The 26,640-nt window shown below is 35.9% G+C and overlaps 1 protein-coding gene across 2 annotated transcripts; it reads left to right on the top strand.

Moving 5' to 3' along the window:
* Positions 1-2,040: 2,040 nt before the first annotated feature.
* On the top strand, positions 2,041-21,082 carry LOC131039600 (kinesin-like protein KIN-10A). 2 transcript variants are annotated; one of them, XM_059221416.1, is made up of 6 exons: positions 2,041-2,817; positions 16,570-16,725; positions 17,073-17,177; positions 17,259-17,369; positions 17,466-19,611; positions 20,110-20,278. In XM_059221416.1, exons 1-6 carry the CDS (start codon positions 2,356-2,358, stop codon positions 20,130-20,132), a joined length of 3,003 nt encoding a protein of 1,000 aa, XP_059077399.1. In that variant the 5' UTR covers positions 2,041-2,355; the 3' UTR covers positions 20,133-20,278. The 2 variants fall into 2 exon arrangements, with proteins under 2 accessions (XP_059077399.1, XP_057828374.2); XM_057972391.2 differs by having other exon boundaries at positions 2,050-2,817; positions 17,466-19,838; positions 20,110-21,082.
* The last annotated feature ends 5,558 nt before the right edge of the window (positions 21,083-26,640 follow it).

The raw sequence follows: 26,640 nt of genomic DNA, 5'->3' as shown, positions 1-26,640 counted from the left end.
TCTTACTGCAGCCTCTTAGTTACTCTAAAATATGACACTTTTGAGACTGTGGTAACTTGTGATGGGGCAATATTGAGCCAGTGTGATGAGTTGGTCATGAAGGTTAAGGACTTGCAGGATTGCGATACACTATAGCAACAACTTTCTTCTTACTGCAGCCTCTTAGTTACTCTAAAATATGACACTTGTGAGACTGTGGTAACTTGTGATGGGGCAATATTGAGCCAGTGTGATGAGTTGGTCATGAAGGTTAAGGACTTGCAGGATTGCGATACACTATAGCAACAACTTTCTTCTTACTGCAGCCTCTTAGTTACTCTAAAATATGACACTTGTGAGACTGTGGTAACTTGTGATGGGGCAATATTGAGCCAGTGTGATGAGTTGATCATGACTATAAAGGAAACTTATGAATCTTATAGGGAATAATAGTGGGAAACTTGAGACATGAAGGATTTTTCAAAGGTAATTAAGAGTTTGAAAGGTATATGGGCAAAGATATATACTTATAATTCATGACTTCTCAAGGATTTTTTTGAGGCTTCTAACATGATTTAAGGGCTCAACGAAACTATTGATATTTAAAATTTGAATTGGATTTGAGTTGAATAAGTTTTATGTGAGAACTTAATTGTTTATAATCAATCTATATATGAATTTGAATCTAATTTATGGAAATAAATTTATATGGATGTCAATCTAATTTGTGGAAATGCATCTATGACTCATAAATCTTTTGTATTAATAAATAAAAAATAATTTTGATGTTTATACTTGTAATGAAGATTGACCATCTTGATGAAAATCTTAGAGAGTTTCTTACTTTAAAGATGTCTTCTTTTAAATCTTTGGATTTTATTTAATAATATATAATAATATAATAAGGTGTGTAATGAATGATTTAGATATTGCTTTAGTGAAGATAACTTATAAAAAAAAAAAGAAGATATTTAGTATAAAATTAAAGTTTGGAAATGATATAAATATTTAAGAATGCAAATGTAGTGCGATTCTATGACAAAAGCAAGAGTGATTATAAGAGTATCACAATTAGATGAGAATTTTTTTGGAGTGGTTTACAGATAGTTAAAATAAGTTAGGAATGATAATTTGAAAAGTTATGTTGTAAAAGCTGGTAAATTATCTTTTGATAGAAAGGAGATGGCCTGGGGTCCATTTAAAATTTTGAAATTTGAAGCTTAAAAGGTTGAAGTCGTGGTTGTGAAAATGAAGTAGATCTAACTCCTATGTGCATATTGGATTTGGGAAAGAAACTAAAAATTTATGGCTAGACAATAGTTCGAGTAGAGGCAAAGAGATGTCTTGGGGTCCTTTTTAAAATTTGAATTTAAAACTTCAGAAGTATCAAATTCGTGGTCGTGAAAATAAACAACAAGTTTGAATTTCATGATCAACTTGATTTTCCTTTTCCATGTTATCATTTTTAGGATTATCATAGAGGTCTCTTGGTGGGTTTTTTTACAACTATGTATAGCTTTATGCATTAGATTTTATTTGTCAGACCATTAGATATTCCTTTATTGTTACTTTTTATTTTTGTTTATTTATGATTAGCCCTCTAATATATCACTCAAAGCATATCTTGCTATCTGCGTAACCATTGCATCTCATTGGGATGCAAGTGCTAGTATATTATTATAACTCCAAATATAAATGTCAACTACAAATAATAGTAATCAAAAGCCCATACAAAACCCAAACTAATCTATCTAAAAATATCGATCCATTAAATCTTTAATTAATTCAAAAAAATATTTTTAAAAATTAGATTTTATAAAAGATTTTGAGAAATAAACATTTTATAATTTTAATTAAAATAGTTTTTTTAAAATTAATTCTAATAAACTTAATTTCCATTTTACACATTAAGTTTGTACAAAATATCTATACAACACCTAAGATGCACCTTCAAATAAGACTCTGTTTATCTGTTTGTGTGTGTGTCACTAAATACAGCACTGGAAAGATAATGATTAGTAAGACGACCACAATGGTGATAATAATTACAAAAAACGTCCCCATCGACTCACGGATTTCTCTAAGATGCGTTTGATTCTACAAAGAATAGCTTTCTTTTATAGTGTCCCTCTAATGATGTAGCCGGTTGAATTCATAAGAGGGGGAAACTTCTAAATTTGGTCCATCATATTTCCCAAGGGAACCACGGTATTTGCATCGTGGGGTCATGTCGAACTTCTCTCAACGGATCTATTGATTTGAATCTGAATAGAAAAGAAAAATCAATCGACGAGCTGGAATAGATGAATACTAGTACAATAGAAGAAAAACTAAAGTGGCTGGAGAAATCAGTATCAGTAGCAACCTTTTCCAGCAATGGGGGGCAAAATTCAATGGAAAAAAGAAGACCACCCAGTGGAAGTAATTGGCAGGCTAAGGCAAAACAGCCTAAACAATGGGTTTGTGATTCAGTTAGCTGACAACAAGGGTATAAGAATAAAATCCGAATCAGGACAGCACATGGACTTTAGCCTAGATGGGATTTCATGGAGTGAGGAGGCTTTGCAAACATTCTATGACAAGTACATAAAAACAAGAGTGGAAGGAGTGAAGAGTGGAGGGAAATGTACCATTGTATTGTATGGAGCCACAGGATCAGGGAAAAGTTATACCATGTTTGGGGATACGAAAGAAGGTGGTATTGCTTACAGAGCCCTGCATCATATCATGGACGAGGGAGATGAGATTGTGAAGGTTAGTGTTTTGGAGATTTACAACGAGGAAGTGTGTGATCTGTTGGCAAGGAGCTCGGCTAAGGGCGGTGCCAGTCCAAAGAGAGTAAGATTTTGTTACTTTTATTCTCTGTCTTCCTCTTAAATTTTCCAAATTTGTTTTGCATTTGTTGGTGGATTTTCAAATGGGCCCATTACCAAAAGGCCAAATTGATTTCCTTAGGCGATTCATATTGGAAAGGACAAACTTTAATCCGTTGTGACTGTGAAACCTACTGAACTCCATTTAGGGAAGATCTCAAAAAACTGGAGTTCCATATAATGGACAAATGTTTTCAGCGAGATTTCTCTCCTGCAGGTCAAGTAACATTCTGTGAGGTTAAATTTAGATCAGAATTCTAGTTTTGATTTTGCTACTTCAATGCCTTTTACTTCTCTCTTTTCAAGATAATTAGTTTACTTGTTATGGTGTGGATATTCATAAGCTATTTTTTGGTTTTAAATTTGGTAAATCTTGTACGAGGGACACGTTGAGGTGTGTTGGAATGCATTAAATGGTATAGATATTGTTGTTTAACCCAATTTAAATGCCCAGCAAATTGGATGTTGTTTTTTATCCCATTTCAAACGCCTTGTGAGTTGCATGTTATTCCTTACCCAATTTCAAAGTAGATTTCAACCTGGAGTCACACGCTGTAAGACACGATACTTTTACCAGTTGAGCTCACCTCATTTGACTATAGATATAAGTCCACCATCAAAAGACCAAACTGGGGATTTCACAGAAAGCCAAATATTATTTATCATTTACTCATACGCAGCCATGGACTTAGTCCAGCGTATTGACACCAAGATTGGCTGGAATGAAACTCATAATAATTCTCTTAGAGGTTGCCAAAATTCTCGTTTATGTTGTTCCCAAGATTTGCCTTTGAGCTGACAGCATGAGACCCAATTGTGTGGGGTAAAATCTCTTTCTGAGTACACATTGATGAGATTGTTGGCTGTTTACCATTCTTAGGGGTCGGGTGATTCCTCCTGCAATTAGTTATAGTACTCAAGTCACTTTAATCACTTGTAGACATATGGGTGTCCCCTGTTACAATATATCTGTCTTCGATATTCTCTTCCAATCCAAAAAGAGTATCATTTAGTAACTTCAACAATATCTTCCTGTTTTTGTTCTTTGCTTTTGTCAATACATCTGTCTTTTCAAGTTAGAATTCTTTTGTCAATGCCGATTTTGAATATTACCAATTCTTTGGTATATTTGAACCCATGTCTGTAGGTTTGCATGTGAATAAACGAAAAAGAAAATGTCTTGCTGAAGACCACCCACATTTGGTCTTTTGGTTAACAACCCTTATGAGCTAGATCTGATGTTGTTCCAAGGATCCCCATTTCAATAAAATCCATCTGGGGTTTTTTGAAATTATGTCTGGTAATTTTTGAGATTATGCCCTGGAGTTTTGTAATTGGATTGCCCAATTGTATAGAATTTATCTATCATAAGTTATTACTGCTTCAGTGTAAGGCTATTTGTCCTCATCTAGCAGAGGGATTCAGGATTTCTGTAATTATCTTCCCTAATTGTGGAATCTGAATATCATTTGTATTACAGTGCTTTTAGCAATTTTGTTGTGTGATCGAGGCTTTACATTGTTCCCAAGTTTCTGCATTTGAATGAAACTTTTATCTGCGAAGGAGGTGACATTGTGAAGGTTAATATTGTGGAGATTTATAGTGAGGAAATGTGCAGTCTTTTGGAAAAAAGTTCGTACAAGTATTTAAAATTCTATCAGGAATTTTTTGATGGATATTCACAAGGATCCTTTACCAAAACACTTGTGGTTTATTCACACAGAGAACCATGCTGGTTTGTCACTGTGTGATGACACCAAGGATTGGTGAAGATGGAACTAATAACAATTCTCTTAGATGTATTAATGATTTAATTTAGGCTTTTCCTAATGTTTCCCTTTAAGAAAACAGCTCAACACGAATTGGTTGGGGCAAGCCTCCTTGCAGATATTGCAGAGGTGAAACTGTTGGACTTTTACCCTTCTGCCTGGGCTGATTTGTCCCAGAATTAGTTACAGTCCCCAAGTCATTGAGATCACCTCTTGACTGATGCATAGCTCCCTGATGGAAATCTTCTCAGGGTGGTTTCAGTCCAAAAAGCATATGATTTAGTTACTGCAATTCTTGAGTTTTTTTGTCCTTCCTGATTTTTATTCATAAATAATATCTGTCCATTTTACAATGGAGCTTTAACTTGGTGCTTGTGGATATGGATCCTTAAACAAAAGACTGATCATGGGACTCAACAAGGTATCCCATTTTTATATTTAGAGAATAGACTGCAGCATAGGATTAGCGATTAGATAAGCTGGTAGTTAGTTTCAGTTTTCAGTTAGAAATGTATTTTGCATTTTAGGAATAACGCAGCTGAGTCTTGTGTCCTCCAGTTGAGCAGCGGTTGAGTATCCATGTCTTCCAGTTTGGCAGTGACCGAGTCTTCAGTGTTTATCAGTTAACAGAATTGAGGGAGGATTGACCAGTTAACTGCCATCAATTTAGAAGTAACCACCTATGACTGTAGATCAACAGTTTTGAGGGAGTATTGTTCAGTTAACTGCCTACATTTTAGGAAATTAATTGTCAGTTAGTTGTCACCATTTGTGGACTGATTTCCTATGATTGATATTTGCTAGGATCTGGGTCTATAAAACAAACACATAAGGCAGAAGAGAAGGGACATTAGGATAATTAACCAACAATCAACTCTCATTTTAGTATTAGTGGCATTGCTAAAGCCTAAAGCCACTGAGTGCAAAAGAGACGAAAACATTTAGGCTTGAACCTATCATCTTGGGGACAAAAACTCTCAAGAGCAATGCATATCAGATAGGATAGAGTTTGCAAGCTAGGAGTACCTAGTAAGATGTATTAGATTGGCCAACTTACCTCTGAATGTCCGTTCTTGGTACAAAATTTTATAAAATATGAAAATGTATAATTGTTTCTGTTGTATTTTGTGTATGTTATTTGCACATTTAGTAGGAGTTATTATAGTGGTACCAAAGCCCTAATCTTTCCAACCTATGAAAAGGGTCTCAAAAAAAAAAAAACAGATATTAGTGCTACATCAACAAGTAAATTGCACATGAGGATAGAGAGCTGGAATTCTTCAACTTGATGAGATCCTTGAATGGTAGGAAGCAACAGCTCATCAATCTCCTTGCTTGGAGTATGAAAGTGCATGGAGCAAACCATGTTAGTATACCTCCATGTAACAATGCACAATTTGAATCCTCATCTTCAACAAGGAACTAGAACACCCATTGAAATCAATCAAGATTACCAAACAAATGCAAGTATTTCAACTACCTTGAGGAAAAAGATGTGTTTGAGAAAGAAATGAATTCTTCATATGATGAATTTGATAAGGAAGATATGACTAATGCTAAGGGTAGACCTAACAATAATGAAGAAATTAGAAATCATTCAAATAGATACTGTAGAAATAAAGAAATTACTTCAAATGCAAAATACCATGTGGGTGATGGAACTATTCATATTATTGAACAAGTAGACCTAGGCTAAAGACAATTAACAAAATACACACACAAAAAAAGAGAAAGTCATAATGATGTTGTTGTACAACATGTAATGGAAGAAGATGTCACTCCCCAAAACCAAATTTAGAACTAGAATAATAGTTTTTCAACTAGAGATAGGTTTTGTGAAATTGCACTTGTTTGGACTCAATCTTGCCATTGTCAATTTTACTTGAGTCCCTTCCCTTTTGTCTATCTAACCCTATTTGACCCACTATTTATAACCGACTTGGGAAATCTTTATGTGGGTCTTCATTTGTGATTTTTTCCTCGGCGTGGTACTCTATCATGCCCTCTTGTTGTACATAGTCAAAATCCATAAAATTCTAAGTATAAGAGTTTTTGTGCTTGAATTCCTAAATGTTTTCAATGTTTGTTGGAGATACAAGTTTTCAAAGTCTCCCTTGATGTCATGCCTTTTCCCTCAACTCCAACCTCCCAATCCATTGCCTTCAAAAGTTTCTAAGTCCTCCCAGTCCATTGCCTTCAAAAGTTTCTAAGTCTTTTTCCCTTCCCAGAGTACCATTTACTTGTCAAAGACAATAGCTCAATGCCCCACTCTCTAAAAGTTTTTTGAGTCTATTTTTCAAACTTTTGGATTTGGCATTCTTTTCAGACCTTCCCTGACCTTCTAAAACTAATCGCTTTGGATTCCTTGTCAAACTCAAAATTTTGGACTTCTCTCTCCCTTCATGTCTCTCACTAGAAGTCCAACTTTCCTTTATACTTATTGGCTTATCAAACTTCACTCCATCCACTTGCCTCAAGGGATCATTTCCTTGGTACTCCCAAACCTTGAACTCCAACAATGCAAAAGGCTGTCTAAATCTCCAACATGAAAGAAAGTAGAAAAGACTAAGTATTGGTGTTAGACCTCTTGAACCTTCCACGTGGTTCTGCAAAGGCCAAAGGCTCTAACCTAAAGACAATGTGCAGAGGGGTGTTGGCGAGCTCATGGGGTTTGGAACTTGCCAAATCATTGACAAAATGAAACATAGAGGGAGGAAAGGAAAAGTGGCTAATTTTTAAATGTCACTTGGCTCGTGTGTTTGCAAACCATGTGAAAGTGCAACATAGTTCTAAAGTTTGCATTTTGCTGACAATATGACATGGTTCAAAATTCACTATTCTATTGACAATGTGATATGGTTCATGAAGAGCAAAAAACTCTTAACATAGTAGGTAAAGGGCAAAATGAATATTTTAATTGCAGAGATGGTGCCAATGAACAATATCATGCCAAATCTCTGGTACATACTATCTTCCCTCTTTCAATGCCTAGAATGCCATTAATGATCAAATAACCCTTCCAACCACCAAATTTGATTTTGTAGGTGCCCAAAAACTATAGTTCAATCAAAAGGGTATGGATTTAAAGGGGATAGAGGTGAGTGTGACCCATGCCCTAATTAATGCAACAATTAATTTTGTAGAACCCAATAAACTCAAGCTATGTTCGAATGTTGTTCACTACGAATTTCTCAGGCTTCCCCATTCCATTTCACACTAGATCCAGAGGCATATGAATGAAAGGATATCTTGCAAGTAGTTTTCACGTGTTTTAGAATGCGAATGTTAGAGAATCGACGATTGTGAGTAGGGTATTGTGGGTTTCCTTAAATCTTCAATGTTCTCAGAATCTTGAGGTTCTCATGAGTTGCTAGACTCTAAGACACGACAAATCTACATATTTCTATTTGTTGTTCATTTAAAGATTTAGTCGTTCCATATTTTCTTAGAACACATGCAAGGCATTCTAGGGTTCCAAATTTGTTTGTTAGTATGCCATTAGAGCTATTTGCTCAAAACTTGTAGAGATAACCACTGAAGCAAATATTTGTAACCATGTCTCCTTGGCCAATTATTAGCATTTTGGAAGGTTTTAAATATAGGCTCCTTGCTATTTGAAACTTTTCCTTCACCACATTTGTTAGTGTGATTGTAACACAGATGAGATGAGATAAGATGTTCAACATGAGGGGGCTAGCTAGCAAGATCTAGGTGTTTAGGAGGCTCACTTATTTAGTGCTAACATTATGACATCAAGGGAATCGAGTACCAAACTTGCAAGGGATATAACCATTGCATCAATATTCAAGAGGAAGTCAACACTTCAAGGTTTTGAGGCCAAGGAGGAAGGCTAGGAAAGGTGCAACTTGGGGAGAGGCTTCAAGAATGGTGCAAGATAATTAAGGCAACATTGCTTTACAAGCCTTTACATCAAGGCATTCAAGGCATAGCAAGGAGATGACATAAATTTTGCAATTATCTTGAATTTCCTTCAGAAATCCAAGATTCAATGCCTATACCACATGGAGATACCCCCACACATCAAGTGCAGGAATTCAAGTTTAATTAGGGGTAATACAAGACATTCAAGTTCAACATGAACAAAGGAAGATCAACCAAGGGCATCATATAGTCTCATCAAACATCATCAAGGTTCAAGGAAGAGAGGAATTTCGCCAAGACAGGGATGATGAACGCAAAGGGTTTCACACATGAAGTCAGCAATTCCATCAAAGAATTTCAAGATCAAAAAGAATCAATGAAGGAGATATCAATATACTCATTGCAACATGCTCCATAATTCAAGAACTACGCCAAGAAGAGACAAATTCAAGACATCACAATGATGAAGTTGAATTGTCACAATCTTGAATTTCCTTCGGAAATCCAAGAATCACTGCTAGTACAAGAAGTAATTCAGAACAAGAAATTCAAGATGAAAGATAGTGCAATTGAAAGGTCAGGATTCCCAAGATAAGAGGATTGAAATACGAATGTGATCAAGGAAGTAGATAGTTTCAAAAGAGTTAATCAAAGTTAGAGAGCTTGATCACTTAGATGATACAATTTGGGAATATGCCCCATCTTCATCATACCAGGCATGGATAATGTTGACTATCAAGAGATATTGCCCCATCACAAATACCTTGTGATGATCTACATGTTGTGCACGTTGAGGTGGCATCGTACTCTTCATCAAACCAATCAAGTTGTGCCGCATTGAGATGTCCAAGTTCATTGATTCTAACTCATTCAGGGGTGGAGCGAGTGATCATTTAGTCAAGAGACGATAGAATACTTGGTATTTTATTTTAAGTTTGAGGTGTCATAAAAAACACATCAACAGGTCGGCCCTCTTCTGAATGTTTTTATTTTGATTTTAAATGCTACAAGAGTGGACACCACACTTGGGAAGGCCGGCCCATAGTATAAAACATGTTTTATTTAATTTTTTGACATATAAAAATGGGTGCCAAGATGGAGAGGGGGATCAGCCAACATAAGCAAATATAGATTTATTTATTTAATGTATTTTGACTTCTAATTTGTGCGCCAATATTTGCAGATGCAGTCGGCCCAGGTTTGGCTGTTATTTAGGTTTGCATTGTATATCTATTTAAATCGCTGCATTAGTTAACCTGTCACCCTTTGTTCTAGATGATTACTGCCTTCTAAGAATTTTAAATTCATGATGTCTTATAAATAAGACAAATTTTCTTGTTGATTAGAATAAGGTTTATATTGCATCTTAGGCAAGGGCATGACAGACTGACTACTTAATTGTCACAAATTCAGGAGTAACTGCCTATGATTGTGGATTGATATTTATGAGGAATGTTGTTCAATTTGCTACCTAGGTTTGAGAAAATTAGTTGTTACTTAGTTGCAATTGTTTGTGGACTTATTTTCTATGATTGATGATCACTAGGAGATTTGTCTATGAAATAGAGCATAAGGCAGAACAGAAGAGATTTTTGGAAAATTAATAAGCATTCAACTCTTGTTTCAGTTTTACTGGCATTGCTACAGCAATTGGATGTATTGGAGATGAAACCCTTCAAGCATGAACCTATTATCTCAGGGATGAAAATCCTTAGGAGTAGTACATAGTAGTTAGTTTAGAGGTTTTAAGCTAGGAGTACCCAGTAAATTGTATTAGATTAGTAGACTTCCCTTTGAATGTTTGTTGTCATTAGAAAATTATAAAAAATATAAAAAGGTATAATTGTTACAGACATTAAGTTTCCACAATCCATGTGATATTAATCAGCTGCTTCTAGATTAGATTGAGTGAATAATTGTTGCTGGAGTGTTTTGTGTTCATTATTGGTGCATTTAGTAGGGGTCACTACAGTGGTATTAGGGTTGTGATCTTGCTAGCTTGTGAAAAGCTTTTAAGAAAAAAGATATCAGTACTGCATCAACCCAGGGAATGGTACACAAGGATAGAGAACTAGAATTCTTCAACTTATGAGATCCTTGAAGGATGGGCAGCAAAATCTCATCAATCTCTTAGCTCAAAGAATGCAAATGATTGGACCAAAAGATGCCACTGTGCCTCTAAATAATGGTGCACAAAGGGAATCCTTATCTTCAGTGGCGAACTAGAACATCTCACTGAAATCAGTCACGATTCACAAGTATCAGACTATTGCAAGTCACTTTCTTGCAGATTTTTCAACCACTTGAGGAAAAGAATAAGTCTAAGAAAGAAAGAAATTATTTAGATGATGACTATAATAAATAACAAATACCAAGGGTAGGCCTAATAGCAATGAAGAAATGAGAAATCATTTAGATGGATATTCTAGGGATAAAGAAATTCCTTCAAATGCAGAATGCCATGTGAGTGATGGAACTCTTCGTATTCTTAAACTAACAGATCCAACTAGTGAAGATAGTCAACAAAATACACAACAAAAACAAAAACAAAATCCTTATTGTGGAATTGTAGAGCAAGATGTAATGGAAGTAGATGCTTCCTCTCAAAACCAAATTCAGGACTAGAATAGTCAGCGAAAGATAGGTTTCATGCAATAGCACTAAGGTAGGTTGCAAATGTTCCTTCCTCCAAGTCTAAAGATAAACAATCCTCAGCTTCTCAGCAAGGGCCTCAAGCTAATATTGAAGATAGAAGTAATGAAGAGAGAAGATATTGGTCTAGTCAATTTTTTACTACTAGGACCTTGGTAGAAGAAAGAGAAGTAATAGCAGCTTGAATGAAAAAGCTTGGTGGAAGTAGGAAATCTGCTTCTCTAATTGAATGGGAATTTGTGCAAGATGAAGGCTTTGAAACCCAAACATGTAACTCCTCCACTTGATGAATTGTGCTTGAGCATCTTGGGCAAACATGTTGAATACATTGAACCACAAGAAGGAATCTCTAATGCAATAAACAACAAAAAATGTTGGGCGAAAGATGAGGTAACACTATTAGAATAGTACAATGTGCAAGGGAATTCATTGCTTGGAAATTGGCTAACATCCTAGATCAACTAGCTTTGTTTGCTTGAGGGCAGGCAAATTTTAAAAGGGAGGATTTTTCATGTCCCCTTTTTCGATCTGCAACTATTTAGTCAATGGACTGTCACTGTGGGATTAGCAATTAGATAAGCTGTTAGTAACTTTCAGTTTTTAGTTAAAACTATATGTTGCATTTTAGGAGTAAGGCCACCGAATCTTGTGTCCTCTAGTTAAGCAGCAGTTGAGTATTTGTATCTTACAATTAAGAAGCAGCTGGGTCTTCAATGCCTCTCAGTTAACACCACAAATTAAAGGATGGACTGACCAATTCACTACTACCAATTGCCTATGATTGTTGATCAACTGTTTTGAGATATGTTGTTCAGCTAGCTGCCTACGTTAAAATGCCAATGTTTGTGGAAATTTATAATCAATTAATTGCCAACTGGACTGATTTTCCATTGAGGATCGCCAGGAGCTTGGTCTATAATATAAAGCATAAGTTAAAAAAATAAGGAAAATGTTGGGAAAATAACAAACATTCAACTCTACTTTCAGTGTTATTGGCATTGCTACAAGCCTAGAACACCTGGGCACATAGGAGATGAAACCGCAACCTATCATCCGGGGGACAAAAACCTTAGGAGTACATATCATTTAGTATATAGATTGTAAGTTGGGAGTACGCAAAATTATAAAAACTATAGTTGTTTCTTAAGTGTTATGTGTCTGTTATTTGTGCATTTAGTAGGGGTTACTACACACACACCCATGGTTTTGGGATATTGGTAAACATGGATCTAAATCGCATAATCACTATGCCACACCTTCATTACATATCTTCTATATATATGGATCCTTGGACTAACTGGAGTTGCTAATGTCCATGTCATATGACACCAAAAAACTAATAGCTTGTAATGTCCCCTAATTAATCATACTCTAAATTATCTTAAATTTGCCCAAATCTAAATAGGTAATAAAGTTTTATGGGAGTACCTTTGTATACTGTTTTCCTGCAACACAAAATTAGGGAACGTATATGAAGTAATACTTATAGACTGAAACATATGCTAATGAATTAGATTGAATGATATGAATTTTTAATGTATTAATTACTGTTGGTATTATATTTGTTAGATGGAATCAGATTGTAGGTTAGTTGCCATTCTTTATTATCCAATTTCTTAGTGCACTAGGGTAGGCTAGCTGGATAGGGTGTCCAAGAGATCCTCCATCCTAGGCCCAAGAGCAGATGCTAAATCCCTCTTGGCTCCATGTGGTAGGTGTTAAGCATCCATCATGGAGTGGTGTACCCAGTGAGGTGTCCTATCACCGTTCCCCCTCATCACAACAACCTTCCCTCTTAAGCCCAAGAGCAGGTGTGACAACGCTCTTGGCCCCATGTAGCAGGTGTTAAGCATCCATCATGGAGTGGCGTACTTAACAGAGAGCCCCTCATATACAATGAACCATTTGTGATATTCTAATGAAGTTATATTTGTTATTCAATTCGTTATGATAATTAATTATACTTGACATAGTTATCAAATTACATTAGTGCCTTGTATTAGATTGTTATCAATGCTTTCTGTTAGTACTGCTTTATATCAGCATTAATCATTATTTGTCATTATTTCATTACAAACACTACATTAATATTTATATTATCAGCAGTAGCACTATATGAATTCACAGTATAATAACAATTTGTGCAATCTGAAATTGATTTCCTTATTCATTCTTGTGTGTGTATATATATATATATAGTCTAACAGTAATGTAATCTTAATGCTGTTTGAATAATTGTATGTTATTTGCCCTTTCACGCTATATTATATTAATGTCACCAATTTAATTAAGATCATACACAGTAGTTTAATGATATACAAATATTATTATATAAAATGCTGTCTGTTATATTTAATATTAACTCAGAAAATCACCCATATACGTGCCTGTCACTGCTTGCTTCTGTATTTTAATCCCCAGCTGGCATCCTTGATAACTTCGTCTTTTTCGTATATCCAAAAAAGAAGGCTATTTATCCTACCCCCACCGTGGTGGAAAGCCACGATGATTCCTATTTCGTAGCGCCCCTTTTTGAAGGGTCGCTACCCTCTCACCTGATGGGATCCTCCATGAACTGACGCGGAGACCATTCAGTCAACCCACTGTTTCATAAGAATGGTTATCGGGCTTTTGGGGAAATCGGTCAACGAATATAATATATGTTTTAATACAATGGCAATATCCAGCATTGTTAATGTATATTATTAACATATATATTATTAATGCATCATTTTAATATAATGTACATTGTTAATATAATAACATTATTTAATATATAAAATGTAAATTAATGTACATTGTTAATGTAATAACATCATCTAATATATAAAATGTAAATTGATAATATGATATCATTTTTTAATATCAATGTAATATAATATAATTTTAATACGATCTTAACATATTATATGGCAAAAATTATATTAATTATTTCTACTATAAATGGGGGAACATGACATAGCTGGAACTCATAATGATTTTTTTAAATGCTGTTTTATGATCTAGTTTGCATTGTTGCTGAGGTTCCCCATTGCAATGAAACTGTCATCTAAGGTTCTGTTGAATTTAAAAAATTTAGTCTAGGTTTTTCTTGAGGTTATGCCCTTGTGTTTCTCTATTAGATTGGGAGTACCCAGTAAGTTTTATTAGATTGGTATACATCCCTTTAAATGTGTATTGTTGGTAGAAAATTTAAAAAATGTATAAAAACTATAGTTGTTGCTGAGGTATTTTGTGTCTGTTATTTGTGCACTTAGTAGGTGTTACTATACATACCTATACCCATGGATCTGGGGTGTGTGATGCTTGGTTAACATGGATTTGAATCTCATACCTTCATTACATATCTTCTATAGTTATGGACCCTTGGACTGATTGGAGTTGCTAATGTCTATGACACCAAAAAACTGTTAGCTGGAAGCCTCGAACTTATGATCCTTTGCAATGCTGTTATATGATCTAATTTGCATTGTTGATGAGGTTCCCCATTGCAATGAAACTTTCTTCTAGGGTTTTGTTGAAACTTCTAGTCTAGGTTCTTGACAATCTCATGGCTGATTGAGGGCTTCTGTCATCTGCATCCCTAATAATGAATACCGTAGTTGAATACTTTTAACAATTGTTTTCAATAATATATAGCCTTTATGTTGGTCCTAAGTTTGCCCATTTCAATGAAATTATAATTTGGGATTTTGTTGAAATTATGGCCTGGGGCTACTGTTGAGATTATGACCACGGATTTTGTAAATTAGGTTTTCCAATTCCCTGATCTTATCTCTTGGGGGTGCCTGCTGTGGCAATGGAAGGTTGCTTTTGCTGTGTCATCTCAGAAGTTGTCATTAAGTTCAGCCTGGAATTCATCATGATCCTTTTCAATGCTGTTGAACTGTCATTATTCATGAGGTTCCCAATTGCAATTAAACTGTCATCTAGAGTTTTGTAGAAACTTTTAGTCTACATTTTTCTAGAGTTATGCCCTAGGGTTTCTCTATTGAATTGCCTGAATTTCATGAAATTATCTCTAAGGTTTGTTCTTGACTATCTTGTGGCTGATTGAGGGTTTCTGTCGTCTGCATCTCTAATAATGAATACCGTAATTGAATACTTTTAACAATTTTTTTTCAATAATATAGCCTTTATGTTGGTCCTAAGTTTTGCCCATTTCAATGAAATTAGTATTTGGGATTTTGTTGAAATTATGGCCTGGGGCTGCTTTTGAGAGTCTGACCACGGATTTCATAAATTAGGTTTTCCAATTCCTTGACCTTATCTCTTGGGGGTGCCTGCTGTGGCATTAGAAGGTTGCTTTTGCTGGGACATAGAAGGTTGCTTTTGCTGGGACATCTCAAGAGTTCTGGCATTAGAAGGTTGCTTTTGCTGGGACATCTCAGGAGTTCTGTCATTAAGTTTCTTATTGTGATAACAAACCACAATGCCTCAAATTAGCAATTTTGTTCTCTAATCCAGCCTTTACGTTTTTGACATTTCTTGATATTATGACTCTGAGTTCTGTTATTAAATTGCCAATTCCATGAAGTAATCTGCTGGAAGCGAGTGTTGCTGCAGTGTGTGGTTGATCTTTCCTATCTTGTTAGGCAGTTCAGGTCTCTTCATTAGATTTTAAATTACAGTGCTGTTAGCAATGCTGTTTCTATTGTCAAGGCTTTCTATTGTTTGCTATATTCCCTATTTAAATCAGTTACTCATCCAAGATTTCGGTCTAATGTTTTCATAAGATTATTTGATAGAGTTTGTTATAAGGTTGCCTATTTTTTTAAAGTTGTCTTTGTGAGTGGCTTATGCTACATTGCAAGGGTGTTTTTGCCTATGAGGCAATTCTCTAGTTCAGCTTTTTGTTGTGATTATCCCCAAGGGTTTGTTGATAGGTTGCAGAATCTGTGAACTTATAGATTGGAGTAATTTCTTCTTAAGTGTATATTTCCCTTACCTACTTTCTGGATGCAATCAGGTTGTTGTGAATGTCTAGTACCCAACATGAATATTATTATAGCTTATAAAGTGGGAAATGCAGAATTCATGAAAGGCTAATTCAATGAAATTATTTATTAGTGACTAATTGTTGCAGTATGAGGATGTGGTAAGAACTAAGCAGAAAAATGTGGAATCTCTAATAAATAGTTTCTCTAGTTATACAACTTTTGTTGACATTATGACATCCATCCTCTATAGCAGCTAATGCTACTGAATCAGCTGCTCGATATTTTGTACAGTACAGTGAAAGTTTATTCTGGGATATCTTTGCTGGATGAAAATGTGTGTGAAAGCAAAAGAGGAGTTTGTGTTCTTCATCTTTAATCCTGTTGCTTTTCCTTTCATCAAATGGGGTTATGAATTTAGTCTTTAGAAGTTACTATTAGTTTGCCTTATGAAATATGCATGCCATTGCACTGCAGGTCAGATTGGATGTGAGGGGCGGAAAGGTAAAAAATTCCTGTTTAATCAGTGGGAAGAAAGCAGATGATATTGTTCGAGATATACAACTGGTTGAGAAAAAGCGTGTTGTCAAGAGTACCAACTGCAATGAAAGGAGCTCCCGCAGCCATTGCATAGTAACTTTCTCTTTCTTTTCTATGGTGTCAATGTATATTACCTTTAAATTTTTATTGTATGTCTGATAAAGCCTCTGATCTATTGAACCATAAAAATATGAAATAAGTCTATTCTAGAAGTTCAGACTAAAATATATATTTGATATCTTTACATATTCACATAGTAACATACAAAATCCTCATTGAATGGGCGACCCTTTCTTTGCTCATTTTCTTAATAGATCCTTGTAAAGTTTATGATGCAGATATTGTCTTCTCTTATTACATGTACCATACAAGCTCCTTTTGAATGTATGCATGACATTGTTTTGCTAGGATTGCCAATTTTCTTATACAATTTAATGCAGATTACAGTGGATGTACCGTCAGTTAGAGGCCAGCTAGTTCTGGTGGACATGGCTGGTTCAGAAAATATTGACCAGGCTGCCATTGGAATAGAAGCAAAAATGCAGGTCCACGTTTTTCTCTTTTCTGTATCCATCATCTTCAACAATAGAACTAGGAATAGTAATATTTAGTTCCTTGTGGATCAGACAGGTAAAATAAATCAAGGGAATGGAGCACTGAAAAGGGTTGTAGAGGCAATAGCAAATGGAGATAATTACATCCCATACAGGGACAGTAAGTTGACCATGCTTCTCCAGGTATTTCTGCCTTTAGTACCTTCACCCCTTTGTCTCAATGCTGTAAATGAGTCATTTCCAACAGGAAGCATTATCTAAGTTTCTCTTGTTTACCAGGATTCTTTTGAGGATGACAAGGCTAAGATTCTGATGATTCTTTGTGCAAGCACTGATCCAAAAGACATTTATAAAACAATTGGCACCTTGGAGTATGGATCCAAAGCCAAATGCATTGTTAAATTACCTAAATCTCCTGTCAAAGAGAAGAACAAGGCTACTGATCAAGTGGTTTTGCAGAACAGAATCAATGTCATGCTGGACTTGATTGAAAGACTTCAAGCTGAGAATCAGTTGAAAGATGAATTCAGAGAAAAGATTGAAAAAGAATTGATTATAAAGAACCAGCAAGTAGAGAATTTGAAAAGCAGGGTAGCAAATATAGGAGGAGAGAAATACCAGTTTTTGGAGTATATGGAGAAAATACACGAGAAATTGCTAAAATTAATCTACACAATTGAAATTAACAGACAGATAATAACAAAGAAAGAAACCAAATTATATACAGATATGCAGGAACATCAAGCAAAAATAAGAGAGTTCATCAATATGGTGCAAAGTATAGAAGACGAGATTATATGCAAGATAAGTGACCACCAGCATCAGAAGGGGCATTCAATCAAATCAAATATGGCTCAAACTTCATATAGTTTGATGGTCAATTCCTGTACAATTCCAAATTGTCTTACAACAGATGCCACTGGAATAGGTATTCCTCTGATCTCCAGAAAATCAGAAACAACTCTAGAAGCCGGAGCCTCTAATGAATTGCAAGTCCAGGTAGATTCAGCCATGTCCAAAGATCCCAACATTGCCTATAATGAGGGCAGTCAAATTCTGTCCTGTAACAGCTTCAAGAAAATGATTGATCTTTCAACTTGTCATACAGAGGATTCCTGTCCTGACACTAGACCCTGTGAACATCAGCAAACATCTGAAAAGATTAGGCACAGGGAAGATAACACTAAAAAACACAGCTTGAGGGATTGGGATGAAGAGGTTCAATTTACGGTTGTGTGCAATGATTCAGAACACCAGGCTGTTATTTGTCGATCCTGTGATCAAATTGATGATTTATCATCTTTATCTGATATAGAAAGTGAGGTGCTGGAGCCAAGTGTACAGGTCTGCAGTTCAGCAGATCTACATATTCTGAAAGAAAGTAATGATGAGACAAAGCACCCTGCATTTCCTTCTAAAGTCTTTCATCAGGGTGACGATGATGTAAAGACGAAAATGGATATATGTAATGGGGCCAACACTGTATCAGTAAAAAGCCCAGATAAAAGCTCTATGTTAAGTGATGTGGCCAGGAATTCCACCTGGGTGCAGAGCTCTGGAACAAATAATTGTTTTGATGTGGGTTGGACAGGTGGGATATCATTCACAGGGTGGCTGCCTGCCATACCTGAAACATCTTTTGAAGGTGAAGAAGATGGTGAGGTCTACAACGAGGAATCTAAAGAAAATGATGAAAAAAGTCATCAGGGAATAGAAAATGTTGATAAAAAAGTTATTGAGAGAGAGAATATGGCTGTCAACTCAAAAGGTGAAGCCAGTGATTCAAATATGATACTTGATGGATCTGGAACTGATCCCTGCAAGACTGTTGTTCATCTACCAAATGAGGGGAACATCTGTGATCTGGCTTTATATTCCAAAACAGGCAGTGCCTCCAACTCAGATGAAGATCATGAATCACTGCAGATGGAAATCAATCATAATGATGAGGACAATGGTTGTCAAGAAGCCGTGCAGATTGACTGTGGGAACAGAATACATATTGAAACACAAAATCTTCATGGTAATAGCCTTCTTCCAACCGACTGTGAGAATCACAGTTCTATACAGAAAGTGCAGAAAGAAATTCAAACCACTACACTAAACTTGGAAGGAGCCAATGGGGAGAGGACACATACAAGTCCATCCCAGTCAGGCCAAAAACCACAATTTTCTAATGATGATTCACTCCCTTGCTATGAATTGGGTGTTGGTTTTGACATTGATGTAGATGTTGACACTGCCACTAAACAGCACCCAAGATATAACCATGAAGAAATGGAGGATATGGAACTAGTAGACTCATCAACATCGTTGTCTGAAGGAATTGAAGTTATGGAACTGGAAGACTCATCAACATCATTCTCTGAAGAAATTGAGATTGTGAAACAAGCATGCTCGCCAATATCTTTTTCTATGAGTCCAGGCAAGACTGATCTTCCCCTGTCACAAACAAGGGAATCATCTGCCAGTAATTTGGATAATGCTTGTGATGTTGACGTGTATGTTAAATGGGGAAAATCCACTGAAAAGCAGGATAAGCTTATATGTATTGTGTCTTTGCCAAAAACTGCGACCCTTGCTGAACTTCGGAAAGAGATAACTCCTCGTATAGCTCATGCTAACAAGCAGTTCACGTTTCTTATGCTGGGGGTTAGGCTATTACTCTCTTTCCTCCCCCCTTTGTTGCTATGGTAGGAAAAATTAAATAAAAATTTAACAAAAGCTGAGAAGATGTACATTAGCATGCATTGCCCAGTCATGGCTTCCCTGTTTGATTCAGAAGTTCCATTCACACTATCCTTTACATACTGAGATTATGTGATTGTTTCATATATTTTGCACTTATAATTAGTTATTGTAGATTGCTGTAATCTTGAATCCAAATAATTAATTCTTTTATACAATCTTCCTTGGTTTTCAGGAAAACGGTGGAGGAGAGGTTGAACAAGAGATAGAAAGTGAGCTGAGGGTAGGTTCATTGCCAGACTGCTTGGATCGCAAGGGATGTCATCTAGCTTGTTTACGCCCACCAAGAAGGATCAAACTTTCCTTGCCACCTGACAGACTCTCCAATCCTTTAGCCCAAATTGAAAATAAGATTCCAAATTCAACTCAAACCGTGGACAAGAAGAAAGGTTCAAAGTCTTCAAATACTCCAACTGGTCCTTCTCTAAATAAAGGTGGCCTGAGAACCCTGCTCAGCAAGAAGGATAGGAGTAAAATGACATTCAAGGACAAAGCCAAACCTTTATATTTTCAAGATCTCGCTTGCACACTTCTGAATGGTGTATAGTGTACCATAAAATATTTGTAGTTATAACATGCTTACTCCCTTCTCCCATGGGACAAAGTTAGTGGAAAACAAAAGAAATGTTTCTTATCAATTCCTGCAATATGTTCATGGTAGGCTCGTCATATGATGGAAAGACAATTGTTTCCTGTCAATACAAGAATTCATCTCTCAGAATTAGGTTAACGAACCTTACTCACAAATGCAAAGTTATGAGTATGATTTCTCAGGCCGTGTTTGATCAAGTGAGGGTGTGCAGTAGGAAAGAAATTTATTGACTGTCTAGGATTCAGATGTTCTAGAGGAACGGGGACATCATTTTCTTTCACCAACCTGGTTTCATGCATTCATGCCTTCTGTTTTCATCTTATGTTGACGATCTGGCAGGCTTTTCCCTCCACCTTTGAGGCTGGAAGAATTCAAAAATTCCAATTCGTTATGATTTTGGTTTCTTGTCTAGATTGGTTGCAGCATGGCAAGAAGGCATGAGCATGGTTTTGTAATTTTGAAATCAGTTATCGACTTTTCTTAAATTGAACTTTTTGTAATATAGGGTGGAAACCCATTCTTAATTTAAAAAAACAGTAACACTGGTTTTGATTCATTTTTTAAGATACATGAAGCAATTTAACTCGTTTCAAAGAGTTTTCTATTGAAGTTGGGAATAAAATTTTCAATTCTATGCTTCAGAATTAGAGCTTTTTGGAATTGATTAGAATGTGAATCATCAGAAAATGTTTGAGCATGTTTAGGAGCTTGGGTTACCTAGTGAAATATAGCTCACGAAAAGAACTGTGTATCTAATCTTCATAATACAAAAGAAATGATAATTAGTGAATGGTATAAGAAAAACAAAACACTTAAAATCGCTATGAAATAACAGTAGAGTAAAATATTAGACAATTAATTAACACACAGATGTGTGTGTGCATATTTGTGTGTGCGCGTTTCTCCTGTTTGCAATAGAAATAGAATTACCCTATCACTGAAGTTAAAATGTTTTTTTAAGGTTGCACCAAGCCAGATGCCAGTTTGGTGTATGAAACCACAGGGGCATTTCTTTCTACATTAATGTTGTATACGTTCAAATTCATTACCCTGGATTTCAACCTCAAGACCAACCTTGCGAGTAAAATGAACCCTGCTGGAAAACAGTTTAAAACATTTCACCTAACAAATACTTACAATCTCAGATTGCTGGTTTGAATGATACCCACTGAAAACAAGATACAGTCAAAAGTAGTTTCTGCATCATTAACACTAAAATTTTAACCATTTACTCCTGTGTATCCAAACTTATAGGCCAATCAATTCTTACTAAATGCCAGTCAATTGTTTTAGAATACATTTAAATAGTTTGGCACCTGAAATGCTAAAAATGAAGGAAAAAAAATCTAAGCAAATCTAAGCAAGCATGCCTGCACGGCATTCATTGAATATTAGTAATGAACAAAATTGATATTTTAAAGTGTGTACGCACATGGTTTCACACAAAAAAAAATTGTGAGCAGATTTTTCTAAACATGGAAATGTGTAATTAATCATTTGGTATATGCATTAATATTTACAATTGGTTATATATTCAATTATAAGATGAATTCATAAAAATAAATATCATGAGAATTGAACATTTTAGATAAAAAATTGTGAATCAAATATTTTTACAACAAAATAAATATAAATATTATATTTCAAAAAACTTGTTTTTATCTTAGTGTTTTAAAAATGTATCTCAAATGAACTTAAAAATGAAAGAATGTATTTTTATTTTTTAATATATTGGACATCTTCAGGATTAGTGTCAATAATTGGTGCATTTATTTCTCTAAAGTACCCCTATTAAACTCTCTCATTTAATATTTGCAGTTTCAAGATATCCGCAACATTGGTCTCCTGCAATGTCTCCCGCCCAGGCAATTTTGAAAAACCCTCGCAACGACTCCCTTGCAGCATTGGACCCTGTGTTGGGCGCTGCTTCTATTGTTGTTGTGGCCATGGGTAGTGGCAATGCTATTGTGGACATACCTGGTGGTGGATCTTTATGGCCCCCGGCTTCGCAGGACTCTCTCTCGGCATCCCCTGCTGGCGGCCCTACCTCCTCCCTGGTGGGTGATGTGGATGTTTCGTCTTGTCCCTCTGCCTCTGTCGCTGGTGGTCTGCAGGGTGCTGGTCTCCCTCCTCCCATGGTTGCTGACGAAGGCTCTCTTCCGTCTTCACCCACGCCCTCTGCGTAGGGGTATCGGGCTGGGTCCCCCACGGCTGGTGTCTCTGACCCAGTTTTGGATTTGGAGGCCCTTGCTACTGTTGCAGGTGATGCTCGGGGTGAAGATGCTCTGCCTAGGCCCTTTGCTGGAAAGCGTAGCTTTGCCTGTGTGACTAAATCTGCTGCCTAGCCTTCTAAGGGAGTTTGTCCTCTCCCTTGCGCCAAGACCTCTCCTGTTGTGGTCTGTGGCCGAGAGGTTATGGAGAATGTTGACTTCTATCAACGCAGCGCTCTGATCTACAGATTTACTGGGTTTTGGCCTTCCCTCCCGAACCTTCATCGATGGGTGAGTGATTCTTGGAAGCCCCTTGTTTCTTATGGCATTGAGTTTTTCCCTTGTGCTAAGGGGTTTTTTGTTGCCTCCTTTACCTCTACTCATGAGCATGATTTGATTTTAGGTAAGCTTTGGACTTGGGGGGTTCACTCCCTCTCTATCAAGCCCTAGACTCCTTCCTTCAACCCCCTTACGGAATCCCTCTTTGTTCGTTTGGTTTGGGTCCACCTCCCCAATCTCCCCCTCCATTTCAGGGAACATTCTTGTTTTGAGGCCAATGGTAACTCCATTGGCAGCTTCTTGAAGGTTGATGATGCCACGTTCTCCATGGGTCATTCTACCTTTGCTCGCCTTTTAATTGATGTTGACATATCTCTGGCCCTCCCTAGGGATGTGGTTCTTATGGTTGGAGATGGGCCTTGGACCCAACCGTTGGATTATGAGGGCCTCCCTTTTCGCTGTCGAAGGTGCTTCTCAACAGGTCACCTTGCTTCTGACTGTTCTCTCTCTCGTCACAAAGGTGCTGCTACTTGGTGGAAAGATGCTATGAAAGACCACTTGATGATTAATGCTTTAGATTATGTTTCGGTTGATTCATCTCATGATGATTTGCCCCTTACTGTTGATAGAGGTCTGGTTGATGTTACTGTTGTGGCGGACCCTTCCCCCTTGGTTCCTGCATTCGTTGCTCCTGCTCCTCACCTTCACTTTGCTCCTGGCGTTTGTTCTCTTGCTGCTGCTCCGCTACAACAACCTGTTGTTGCTCTGCATTAGCAGTCTGGCAGTGACCCTACAGGGTCTTCCCCACTTGATTCTTCTTTGAAAGTTCCTAATGATAGTGTTGCCTAGATGGTTGTTTGCTGTAGGCGGAAAGGAAAATCTAACCCCCTTTCCCAAGCCCCCCTGGTCAAGTTTCAGGTTTTTCTCCCCCCTCTTGATTTGGGTTGGGTTGTTGATGGTTTGACAAGTCAGTTTGCCCTATCCGACTTTGATCTTTTGGGATTTGCTCCCCTGCTTGATCTTTTTAATTTTGATAGCCTTTGGCTTTGTAAAGGGTCAGTGCCCTCTTTAACGCTGCTTTTTTAATAAAAAACTCTCTCATTTAATTTTTAACATTTATTACAATTATCAACCAAAGTAATAAATCTAGATTAATTGTGATTATAGATTGTATTCATTTAATTATCTTAGATTATTCAATGTAAAGAATTCTATTTTCTTACATAAATTGGTCAATCTAATATGTTTGTGCTACCACATAGACTTTGGCCCTAAAGTTTATTTATTCTACATTAGGATTTTATATTTATTTATTTCTTCTTTACCTTCTTTCCAAGATTTAGTTAGGGTTTTATTTCCTCTTTCATTTCATATGTGTTCCTTTCTAGGGTTTTAAAAATTAAATTTCAAATATTTTAAATAAATAAAATTTGTTTCAAATATTTTTACAGTAAAATATATATATAAATATTATATTTTAAAATAATTGTTTTTAACTTAGTGCTTTAAAAATGTTTGCCTCATATGAACTTAAAAATAAAAGAATGTATTTTATTATTTAATAGATTGGACACATTTTAGGTTATGTCAATAATTGGTGCAGTGTTTGCTCTACTTGTGTAATGAACATTCATTCTCTAATAGTTGGTGCATTTAGAGATAAGTATCCCTACTAAACTCCTCATTTAATTTTTTTAATATTAATACAATTATCAACCCAAATAATAAATTTAGATTATTGTGATTATAGATTGTATTTATTTAATTATGTTAGATTATTCAATGTAAATAATTATATTTTCTTACACAAATTGGTCAACCTAATATGTCATATGCCACCACATAGGCTTTGGCCCTAAGGTTTATTTATTCTACATTAGGGTTTTATATTTATTTATTATTCTTTACCTTCTCTCCAAGATTTGGTTAGGGTTTTATTTCCTCTTTCATTTCATATATGTAACCCTTTCTAGGGTTTGTATCTCAACGAGTGACCTTACTTCCACCCATCCTATCCACCAATTATTTAACCCTTGGATTTCATTTATATGTTTGATTATTACCTAATTTATTATATATACCAATCCCTACCTCACTGTTATACCAGTTCTCTTAGTAGGATTTAGGCTTTTGATTCTTAACATTCATCAAACCCATACCTACCCATCCATAGATTGTGGTTCCTACTTGTCCTTATCACCTTCTTCCTCTCTCACTTTTCCTTCCTCTATCTCTAAACTAACCAAATCCTTTTCTATTTTCAACTCTCAACTAACCATACTATTGACAGGAACTTGATGCATTGCGTCCCTTGTTTGGAATGAGAATGATTTTATAACTTTACTTTTCATCAATTGATGATTTTTTAATGGTCTTTAATAATGATCTATTAAGATAAACCACTTGCCAAGGTTTTATGGGTTCATGCATATAACATTTTTTTTAAGGATTTGCTACATTTTAGACCTCTTTTCAAAGCCACTAAGAGTTGGATGTCTTGGCTAGAATTTAAAGTTAAATACAAGATTAGTAGTCAAGATTATGAATCGTTTGAGACCATTGTGGAGTTAGTTCTTCCATAAATGATTCAAAAGGTTGAGATTAGATGCACTAGATCCTAGTGGAAGGATTGGAAGTGGTATCTAGACACTTCTTTTAGAACTTTAAGCTCACTTTATCTTGATGATGGATCATAGAGTATGAGTCAAAATGTTGATAGAAAAATGTCAATGCAATCAAATCCAAAAGCTTTCAAATTCAATAACATGGATTATGGAAATTTAATGTTTTTTAACACTTTTTCATAAATTATAATCCTCATAAAGGTAATGCACAACTTTCTCCTCATTTACCCATGGTTCAAAAAATTCAAGATAGGTAGAATATTCAACCCACTACCACTCAACAACACCACACGCTTCAAACCATTTGGTATTTTCCATCTCGGACCCAAAATTGACTTATTTTGCTTGGTGTCCTTTTTACTAGAATCTTCCCACTAGATCTCGACTAATCCATCTAGGTGCTTTCAAAGTCCTTTTTCCTTTTTGTGGACATCTAGAAACTCTCAAACATCTCTTTTGTTTTTTCCCATAGGCTCAAATAACATGGACTTGGATCCATTGTTTTGTCAATCCTTTCTATCCTAAGTTTTTCCTCTTGGTATATGATTCTTTTGGTCGAGTAGCCTAAAATACCATTGAGGTTTACCCAATTTTGACATGCTTTTAGAGTGGAAATTGTATTCAACATATGAAAGATAAAAATGTTACTTTATTTTCTAGAGCTATTGTAGATGTAGATGATCTAATGTCATGTCATAGATTTATGTTTAGGCTAGTATAGTTGCTATGGAGGTTGTTCACTTGTTAACTTTTACTAATCATTGGGCTAATGTTCCATGTAGTATTTTTATGTGCCACCATCACTTGCTATTAAGGATGGTTCCCCTCCACGTGGACACCATCATGGCTATAGTAATAGTGTTTGTTCTAGATGTGGCAATCATAGATCACCTCAACATAGATGACATTGTTGGTCCCCTCAAGCATGTGACCAATCTTCTACTTAGTGTGGTTGAGGTAATCCCAATAAAAATGACAATGGCAAGTACCCTAAGTTTACT

This window comes from Cryptomeria japonica, chromosome 5, assembly GCF_030272615.1.
Source record: "Cryptomeria japonica chromosome 5, Sugi_1.0, whole genome shotgun sequence".
Taxonomy (NCBI): Eukaryota; Viridiplantae; Streptophyta; class Pinopsida; order Cupressales; family Cupressaceae; genus Cryptomeria; species Cryptomeria japonica.
This window is presented reverse-complemented; position numbering and strand designations above follow the sequence as displayed.

Excerpts from the sequence above, each read along its gene's own strand:
- LOC131039600 (XM_057972391.2), top strand. The coding sequence starts at position 2,356 with ATGGGGGGCAAAATTCAATGGAAAAAAGAAGACCACCCAGTGGAAGTA. Across the intron at positions 17,178-17,258 it reads GAATAGAAGCAAAAATGCAG|ACAGGTAAAATAAATCAAGG; the intron begins GTCCACGTTTTT and ends CTTGTGGATCAG. Across the intron at positions 17,370-17,465 it reads AGTTGACCATGCTTCTCCAG|GATTCTTTTGAGGATGACAA; the intron begins GTATTTCTGCCT and ends CTTGTTTACCAG.